Below are 10989 nucleotides of genomic sequence, written 5' to 3'. Positions count from 1 at the left end.
GTTTCTTATAGTCTGTGTCTAAAGCATTTAGCCAAGCATATGTTCCCACACCCACTCAACACCACCTCTTTCTCACTCTCACACACAATTTTACATGTGTGTATGATCTCCCAAGAATGGGTAAGTCCGTGCTCTCTGGAGATGAGAAGTTTATCGGGTTATCTGCTGACTGACGCAGCTTTTGTACCTTCCTTCTATCTCCTAATATTCCAGCACATTCAAACTGACATATTGTCCTCCCTTTTTAAGTTAAGCCTCCTGTAAAGACCTGTTTCACAGCAAGCATTGCAGGTGAGCTAAATCCACACCTCCACCATCATTAAGAAAACACAAACCCTGAGTAGACCAACAGGGGGAAGGATTTACACCATATGATCATTTTCTTTGTCTGAATGCCAAATCGTGATGTGTGTGAGAGGTTTTACAGTCACCCATGGCACTACCTGGGCTCCATGTTCAGACACACGATACCATACACAGCTCAGCCGGACAGGTAGAAGAGGAAGTGGAACGAATCAATACACTTGTTAAAGATCGCGGATAATGAAAATATGGGAAAAAAATATATTCTCTGCCATCAATTATAGATGAGCAGAAAGCCCTTGGAGGCAAAAAGGCCCAAAAGACGCAAATGTAGAAATAGTATACTGGATAAATAATTAAATGAGTATCCTCATTGAGTTATCAGTCTTATTTATGTTTCATTGTCTTCAACTCTTTTTTTAAAGGCTAAAATCTAAAACAATGCACCTGAAGGTCATAGCTTTGTAGCATAAGTTTGCATTCAATTATGTTTTATTTGTAAAGCAAACTGTCAACAGCATTAAAGGGTAGCTCACACTAAAATGAAAATTCTGTCATCATTTACTATCTTTTATGCGGAACACAAATGAAGATGTTTTTTTTTTTTTCATCCATACAATGAAAATCACTGGGGTTCAGAGCAACACTGAAAAGCACGTCCTGATTTTGCCAAGTTCTATGTGTTCCTAGGTCAACATATTTTGTTGACCCTGGAACAACATTTTACTCCAAAAATATATTCTTAACCATATCCCTACACCTAAACCTAACCTCAACCATGAGTAATCCCTAAAATCAGAGGAAATGATAGATGAATGACACTGATGTACAAGCACCAAACACTGATTTTAAGCGTAAATTTCACAAAATCTAAAAACTGGTTCTTCAAATCTGATTGGTTAATCACAATGTTGTTCCAGGGTCAACAACGATGTTGTCCCAGGAACATGTCTCACTTGGTAAAATCAGGTTCTGCCACTGAAACACACTGACTACTGTATATCATCTTTCTTCAGAATATTTTATTTTATGTTTTGAAGCCTGAATACAAATTGTAAGAAGCAAAAATCTACATTTAGTCTATAAACAGACTACACTACGGTCACTTATAACTTTGGTATCACCCCCCAAACACACTCTCCTCTATGTGCACTAGACACTTTTCACACACTGCTGTGTGTACATTATCCCAAAAAAGGCTCAGTAATATGTGTATGCTTACATTCTCATGCAATATAAATCATCTTACACTGCTCCCCAGCCAGCTGCTTGACTTATGATGTTTCTATTTGCACATGTACAGTATTATTTGAAGCATTCGTATAGTTTGTATGTATAGGCAAACATTTATATAGTATATTTATAGTCAAAATCTGTCAGTAGGTTAGTTGTGTATACAGTAGGTACAGTATTTATGTGAATCATTCATATAGTTTGTATTTGTTATATTACATAAAGGTAAACATTTATGCATAGTATATTTATAGTCAAAATATGTCACTAGGTTAGTTGTGTGCAGGTTTATACTGTTTTACTTAATTGTCTGTATTTATGTAGCACCACAGTCCTGAAAGGCACAACATTTAGTTAAATTGTATGTCTACACTATTATAAAATAGTATGCAATAATAATGTATTGAGTGTAAATTATAATTTTAATTTAAATTATTAAATGGATTCCATTTTCTTGTGACAATGAAGCCCCCATCCCCCACCCCAACCCCACCCTATAATTTATTTTAAACTTTTGATTATTTCCTTCATTTTTATTGAAAATAAAAGTTTTTTGATGTGATATGAGATTTGAAAAGTAAGAAAAAAACGTTTGGCCAAAAGTCCATTTGAACTCGGGTTGATTGCGTCAAAAAGCATGTGCTTTACCCATCGATGCCACCAGAACTTCTGTGCGACAAGTGTCTTTTGTAGTGTTGACTAGACCAATCACACTTTGGTGGGTGGGGTTAGTGTAAATAGACACTTGTTTTGTGTGTGTGTGTGTGTGTGTGTGTGTGTGTGTTTTAAAATAACTAATCTGAATATACTTTAAATTTTTCCCCATTAAGATATTTTGTTTCATGAAAATGTTCTGTGAATGGTAAAGGTTCTTCATGGAACCAGATGCCAACAAAGCACATTTATTTCTAATAGTATAGGTTTGGAGCAACATGAGTATAAGTCAATGAAGACAGAATGTTCATTTCCCTTTAAAACTGGAACAAAAAATGCCCATTGATCTTGCATGTCATATTTCAGTGCTTTCTTTGCCAATTATAAGTGCATTTCTAAGCTAGCAAGCATTCTATATTGTCTAGTTATGCCTGATACATTTTGCAGAGGTAGTCTAATGGTTTGTGCAAGACTGGCTAATTTACTTGAGATCTAGTTCTACAGATGCTTGAATAAGATACAAACAAAATACTTCAGAAATCAGATCTCATCATTGTACTATAAATGTTTGCTTTTAGATCTCCATGGGAACAGCATAGGAAATATGCCATTAGAATGCACCTGTTTCTCAGCCTTTCATTAGCTCAAGCTTAGTTTCAAACGCTAAGGGGATTTAATAATATGCAGACCAGACGATGCTTTGCACGAAGAAGACACGTTGAGACTTGCATGGAGGCGTTGAAAATGTCTGCTGCTCCGTCAAGATAACCTTTACATCAAACAGAGTAACAGCTGAAACTCCCAGAGAGAGCGAGAGAATTTAGTATTCTACAGAATTTAAATATATGCAGAAACATCCTACACATTGCAAGAGGGGAATAAATATATAATGTGGAATAAAAAAGATAGCCACTTATAATAAATTCATAACATGAAAACTGTACTTAGTTCCTGCTTTAAAATTAAGCTCACACAACACACTTCATAACACTGCAGCATCCCTCAAAATACAATATATGCTCTTAATCAATTACAAAGTTCCTCAAGCTGACTGAAGGAGAAAAGAATCAAGCTGAGTTTAGAAAAGCTTCTATAAAACGAGATCTGCAGTGCCCAGGAAAAGCTATTCTTCACTGAAAGTTCGCGATCTTGAATGTGCCATATTTTCCTCATCATGAGCTGTCATGTGACTCTCTCTGGAACAGATGAACATTTACATCGCTGACACTACAAGAGCATTCAAAGTCCTAACCCTTTCACTACTAGCCGCTATCCTGAGCTGTGAGGTCAAAGACAGCAGAAAAATGTCAAAAATGTCCAAGTCAGTTTCACCCAAGGAAACAACTTCTTCCTAAATTATTTATAAGATCTTGTCAGAATATTACAAAAGCACATTAACTTGCACCATTGAGCACTGCCACAAAAAGCACAATATTGCAGAGTACAAAATACAGATATTCAAAATCAGGCCGTGGTAAAACATCTGGTATAATATAATGGAACTTTTGAAAAGCTATCAATTCACAAAAATCCTATTTAGAACTATATAGTATAGTTTCAACATCTACTAGAAGGCACTCAGCTGTATTGGGTTAATCAGACAAACCTTGTCCTTTTTCTTTTAAAACAGCCAGTAATATATCTAGTTCATTGTTAAAGAGACAGTGTGTAACAATCTATTGCTTGCCATCACACACTATCAGTAATAAATGTGTGTTTATATGAGTATATTTAGAAATGATATTTTTTGCCCTACTTTCATCACCCCACCATATATAAAAATATATTTTTACACTTTATTCAATATGCTGTACTTTCTCCTTAACTTCTAACTGTATTATGTAAGTACTTAAATTCTGTAGCAATATTGCAGTCCTCTAAACTTACTGTGTGTCTCAGTGTTTTAAAAGGTCTGGTTGGAGTAAATAATTAGCTTAACACTAAAGCATCACAATTCCACTTAAAATTGGTTGATTCATTCAATTAATTAAATTACAACCTTTACTGTAAAGGGTTTATTTCTACATTACAAGCCTACTGAAATGCAATGCGTAGATACTGTATAAGCTAGAGTTCAGAAGTTTTTATTTAAAAGAGCTGTTTTTTATGTGAATATTTTAATAATAATAAAATTATACCTGTGATTGCAAAGATGAGTTTTCAGCATCATTACTCCAGTAAATAGTGTCACATGATCCATCACAAATCATTTTAGTATGCTGGTTCGGTGCTTAAGAAACATTTCTTCTCAATGCTGAACATTGTGCTGCTTAATACTGCTCTAATATTTATATATTTTCAGGATTCTTTTAAAGTTCAAAATACCAGCATTTATTTCAAATAGTCAAATAATAGTAATAGTACACATGAATAAGACGATAGGTCAGAGATTGTGTAAATCATTTTCACTTACCTTATTACATCAAGCCTTCTTAAAATTAACTGGAGAGGTGGAGGGCAGCAGAGTTCTTGCTTTTCCTCATCAGTGGAAACGATTCCCATGTCCGCCATTGAGTGAAGGGCAGTGGAGATGAGAAGGCAGATTATGGTAAAAAATAAAGGAGAGGAGAGATTGTTTGCAGCTTAAAGGGTACGCTTCATTTCTCTTCATTTACTCTGAATTACCCCGGAGTCCCTCGGGAGGCTTGTCTTGCCCGGTGCCCTTCAGTTCATTCAACAAAGCCTTGAGAAGTTCACACTTACTTTACCTTAAAGGAAACTGAAGACCCATTGCAGGTAGAGGTTATGTAAAGTTAAATGAATTCCGTCTCCACACCAGTTGTTAACCTGTGGTATATAATGATCATGAGGGTGAATATGTTGGTTTAGATACACATTATTTGAACTAGCAATCATTGTAAACACCACAATTTTGCTGCATGAAATTACTCATACATTTTGTTTCATGACCAGAGATATAATTGCACTTTTTTTAGCTAAATTATTCTTGAATATTGTTCCACCCAGCTCCAATATTTATCTAAAATGTAAATCTTCCCCGTGGCTTATTTACAGAATCCGTGATTCTTTTTGTTCCTCCAGTCAAGTCAGAAGTGCTGCCATCAACTGTTTGACATCTTAAACACATCTCTTTGATCTGATGTGCCTTTGATCTCCTCTCTGCTTTCTTTTTTGAATGGTAGGATATTCACTTTTGATTAGACACACGAGTTTTATCAAGAGTGCATATGGATTGAAAGGTCAGACAGTTGCATATTTATAGACTCAATCAATGTAATTCAATGCTTACTTATTCATACACTCTTCTAAAGATACTGCCACCGCAAGCTGTCAGGAAAAAACAAACTTCTTCATTAGCAGATACTACTATGTTCTTTATCTGTATATCTAATCTTGAATCTTCAGTTTACGCTCAAAAATAAGTACTGGTGTAGTCAGACTATGAACAGTTTATGTATCCAATATGTGTCAGATGGTTAAAGAAAACAAGTGGTCTGTGGGTGTAACTAAATACAACTGGTGAAAAGTGGTCCGTTTAAAAAGCAATATCAACAAGAGAAAGACATATAATAAAGTCATGAAACGGGCCTTTCATGTGTCATCAGATTGTATCTACTTCATTTCCTCACTTCTGTTTCTGCAATACTGAAGTGAATTGAACTCCAGCATGGAGTGGATGTCTCATGGCATTTCTCCCACACAGCCAAATCGCCCTCTACTCAAGCTCCACAGCGGGAGTTCAGTAGGTCAGACCTGTTTTAATGAGACACACAGACAGCATGCGTGAGAAAAAGAAAGACAGAGACCGTGTATTAGAAAGTCGTGTTCACATGCTTGCCGCTCTTTACTCTGGAAAGGATCAAACAAACATGTCCTTCAGATATTTACTCAGTCTGAAGCTCATGTTTTCTCATCACACACATAAACAGAGTACTCCCTTGGCGTACCAATATGTCATGGTGATTTCAATTCACTCTCTGACATGAAGGAACTCTCAATATTATGGCAAATATCTCTTAGAACCTGCTCAACACCAGCCGAACAAAGTAGACCATCATGATCTGAACAATCAAAAAGACTGGACTACAAGTCAAACGTTTATAATATTATGTTTTATTGTTTCGGTGGGGGGAGCGTATCTTATGCTCACCAAGGTTGCATTTATTTGATCAACAAAACAGTATAATATTATATATTATATAGATATTATTACAATTAAAAATATATATTTATATTGTATTCTATTTAACACATTTATTATTGTGATGGCAAATAGATGATTTAAACCAGTTAATTTAGGATGAGCTTGATAAAATTCTGACAAATAGGTTTTATGATTGATTGCCCTTTAAATATCAGCAGACAATAATATGTAAAAGTAATTTATAATTGTCACAAGGGTCTTTGCCACTATGAAATGTTTTGACTTGCCTGACATCCTAGTGGATGTGATCCAGTTTCATTTATACAAACTGATCTCAGCAAACACAAGGAAAATCCACCAATAAATGAGAACATTCTTCTTAGACAGAGCAATAAAAAATATAAATCATATACACAGTTGTATTAATCATAGTCTAACTGATTTCTTCTTCTTCTTCTTCTTCTTCTTATTATTATTTTTATTATTTATTTATTTTGCTTTAATAAATAAATGCAGCCAAGATATAACGCCCAAGGCCACAACAGAAGATCACGTTATCTCAACAAAATGTTGTCATGGCTTCAAAATACAACAAGGTATCACTATACTAACTCTACTAACTAACCTAAATCTAAATTGTACTAAAATAGAAATCTGCAGGACTGTAGTTCTCCAGGAGCAGGTTTGGAGGACTATGCACTACAGCATGACATACAGGTATCACCATGTTATCAATTTTTGGACATTCTAGTACTTTTAAATTCTTATTGTTGCAACTTATTTAGTTGAGAACTACACGCATTCGGACACAGTGAAAGAAGATAACACTTTTATTTTTTTATTTATATTTTATTAAGAGGCACACTACCTAAATATACATTAGGCAAGTTATTCTTGACAGCAATTTTTCAAATTTTTATGACACAGCCCCTAATATAATGATTTCCTTTTAGTGAGGGCTCACCTTCTTAAAATATAAAAGGCATATATTTTTATATGATAAGGTCTGTATGTGTATAAAGACTTGAATCAAAGGTGAAAAATAACATTTAGAATAAAATAATTTTAATTAATCACCATAAAATAGAATGATCAATGATCAGTACATCTGATTTCTCTCTCTCTCTCAAAAAAAAAAAAAAAAACATATTTATTTCGTGTGGAGCTCTCCATGGTCCTGAAATCCAGAGCGTGCCACTTGTATCTACATACACACAGTCATAGAACCCTTATTTGAAGCTTCTTGGTTTGGAAAACTGATTTAGGTTTTCTGACCTAACAAGAAAAGAAAAGAAAAGAAAAGAAAAGAAAAGAAAAGAAAAGAAAAGAAAAGAAAAGAAAAGAAAAGAAAAGAAAAGAAAAGAAAAGAAAAGAAAAGAAAAGAAAAGAAAAGAAAAGAAAAGAAAAGAAAAGAAAAGAAAAGAAAAGAAAAGAAAAGAAAAGAAAAGAAAAGAAAAGAAAAGAAAAGAAATCGAGAGCACGCCACTTGTATCCTCAATCACACAGAATCCAAAGAGCGAGTGTCTGAGATAAGCACAGACTCGGAGAGAGAGAGGCAGGGAGTGAGAGAGGGAGACGAGAATCAGAGAGAGAAAGAGAGAGAGGCAGGGAGAGAGGGAGACACAGAGACAGCATCAAACATAGAGCGCGCGCAAGTTTTGGATCAGTCCTTCAGAGGGATCTGAGGAAACGGCGGGAGTCGCACGCTCATTCGTGGTGGCTGCATCTCATTGTGGCGGGAGTCAAAGCGCTACCTTCACGAGACTTAACGCTTTTCCCCTAACGGTTGTAAGGGTCGGAGGTACCTCAAAAGTGTGGAGCAGAGTACTTTTACAAATATGAGATTCCACAACGGCATCGGAATTCTTCTCCTCACGACGTTAAGCTCGCTAACTTCAGTTTTACTGGCGGGTAACTGTAAGTTAAATAATTTATTATTTCAAACACGGTTGTTAAACAATATGAAAGTTAGTTGTGATAAAACAAATAAATCTAATCACGTACAAACCTGAGATATTTGAAGAAATCCAGTCAGGTTGCTCACTGAATTAAAAAGGATTTAAAAGGCAGTTTGTATACAGCCAATACGAAAATCGCAGTGTCGTTTATTTGTTAAGTATTAATGAATTAACATTCATTGTGTCTGTTAGGTATTTTCTGACGAGTTTTATACAGCAGCAGATAACTTCTCTTAGACCATTATGGCTTTTTGAAGTGACTCGGCATTGTTTGGAATAACGGTTTTGTCTTCACTCAAATCTGCATCCATTGTCCCTTCGTCGTTAAAATTGTGTATTATTTTATATACAAAAAAATATATGCTAACTTTAAACTTGGGGTGGGTTTAAGGTCATGTTAATTATGTTATCACAGCTGGTGTAAGCTTACACTGAAATGTCTTGAACCCTCTGTAGGTAAGAGTCGGTTATTCAACAAAGATTCATAAATTATCACGTCAAAAGAAAAAGAAAGAAAACTACTCTTTTGATAGCATACAACGGGTTGTAATATATCCTCGTCTTTCATCTGTGCTCTTTCTCGCGCATTCTCACATATACACATCAAGGCGTGCGCGAGCAGAAAGACACTTCTTGAAAAGTCACGCGCCGTGTTGCTCGCTCTCTTTTTAACATTTCATTTCATCTGTTTGGAAGCAAAGGCGAGAGATGGGAGGAGTACCAGAGGGGAAAAAATGCTTGCGATGCCTGTGAAGATCTGCGGCGATCGAACAGCCTCAGATACTCGCACGGAAGGATGCAGTGTGTGAGTCAGGTTCTAGGAAAATCGCATATAAAGGCACAAACAATGTCTGAGATATAAAAATGTAGAGAAGTGTGTATGTGAGAGTAAGGACAAAAATATTATTTGATCAGTAAACAACAGACCAGTAAACAATTTTTTTTAAGGCAAACATCTTTAGGTCTGAATGAGGGTTAGGCTTTAGGGTTAGTGTTAGGTTTAGCAAATATCTTCACCTCCGTATGAAAACCATTGTGTCTATGAGTAGTTCTCACCAGTATTGGGAAACCAACATGTGTTTTGGTGTAGCCTACACTAAAATACTTTTTAGTTGCGGTAGAGCATTAAGCGTGTTTGATTAGTATGTGAGTGTTTTGAAGGTTGCAGTGGACTGGAAATATGAGAGAGAGTTTTGGAGTGCACTAAAGCAGAGATTTTAAAATTTTCTTCATTCCAAGTACCAATTATTTTGATTCCCTTGCATGGGGCTGCCCTCTTAAAGTATACAGGCCCATTTATACTGTGTGAGTAAAGCAAGATATTAATTGGGCTATAAATTGTCATTGTACTGTGTGTGTGTGTGTGTGTGTGTGTGTGTGTGTTGTTTTTTGACCACGTTATCTTGTACTCTCTCTAATAATTAGGATTGAATAATAATAATTTTAGATGCCAGCGAGGTTTTACAATTATCTGTTCTAAATTTGAAACTAAATACTAGCCTAACAAATATACAGTTCAAACATTATTAAAGACAAGTAAACACTGAGCAACAAGAACAAATAAACTACAAATTACAAGCAATAGCACAAATAAAGTTTTTTCAGGTTTGTACGTGATTAGGTAGATAAATCATATACTCACTCTGTATAACACTCTATAAATTAATTATAGATTAATTCTTGTTAAAGTTATAACAAGAATTAATCAAAAGTTGTTCACTCTAAAAAGACACAGTGCATGGGTTCAATATTAGCTTTCTTTCTCAACTGCGTATGTTCACTGAAGAAGAGGATACTTTAATCACCCAGATGTTACAAATTTTGTATGTGTTTGTCTGTTTAAATTCAAGTATACGTGAAGGAGGACTCGATCTGGTGTTTGTGGGTTGTCAGAGTTGTTTCTTTCTGTGTTCATGATGTGTGCACTATATATAAAAAGAGTGAGAGTAATGAATTGAGTTACTTTTACTTGAATGGTTAAAAATCACTTAAATGTTCAAATTTGCAAGGCTTAAAATTGATTAAAAAAAATGATAAACCTTTGTGAGGATGCAGTAGTGGCCCGATCGGGCAGTTCTTATTGTCAAGCCCAGATAGCACAGGTTGTGTTCAGCAGTGTTTAGTATAAGCTGTGGGAAAAAAAGGAGTGATTTGTCAGACTTCCAAAAAGGTAAATTATGGGAGCCCATTTAGCAGGAGCATCTGTATCCTTAACAGCTCAGTTGTTTGGTGTTTTAAGAACAATTGTGTGTATACAAAGTGTGGCAAGACTTCATTACCAAAGAGTAATCGGGGGCGAAAACTGAAAGTGAAGGATAGGATCTGGGAAGGATTATGTTAAAACAGCAGAAAATTCAGAAAGACAACATCTATTAAAGAGCTGCGCCTGGTAAAACTTTAATCACAGACAGCAATGCTAAATGGAGAATAGATATCATGATCATAAAACCTGGACAGTTGGAGAACCAAAATGAACTTCATCTGACTTGAATGTTATCAAACCACTGTGAGCAGTTTTGGAGAGAGGAGTGAGAAGCCGATTCCCTTCTTCAACAACTGGCAGATGTTCTGACAGATGACACTGGACACTGGAGACTACTCATGAGTCATATGAATCTATTATAAGAAGGTTGGAAGCTGTATCAAAGGCAAAACTGATAGCCAAACCCTGAATTTCAAAATTATTTGTGTTGGTTAATTATTTGGTTCCAAATATATATATATATATATATTTTT

The 10989-nt window shown here is 35.3% G+C and overlaps 1 protein-coding gene across 1 annotated transcript in view; it reads left to right on the top strand.

The window, feature by feature from the left end:
* The first annotated feature begins 7768 nt into the window (after positions 1-7768).
* Positions 7769-10989, top strand: part of LOC113110831 (contactin-associated protein-like 5) — a 70320-nt gene continuing 67099 nt past the window's right edge. The window contains exon 1 of the mRNA XM_026275043.1: positions 7769-8212. Within this exon, the coding sequence (XP_026130828.1) occupies positions 8134-8212 (79 nt within the window). The 5' untranslated portion in view covers positions 7769-8133. The remainder of the gene's footprint in view (positions 8213-10989) is intronic.

Source organism: Carassius auratus, chromosome 11 (assembly GCF_003368295.1).
Source record: "Carassius auratus strain Wakin chromosome 11, ASM336829v1, whole genome shotgun sequence".
In the NCBI taxonomy this organism is placed as follows: Eukaryota; Metazoa; Chordata; class Actinopteri; order Cypriniformes; family Cyprinidae; genus Carassius; species Carassius auratus.
This window is presented reverse-complemented; position numbering and strand designations above follow the sequence as displayed.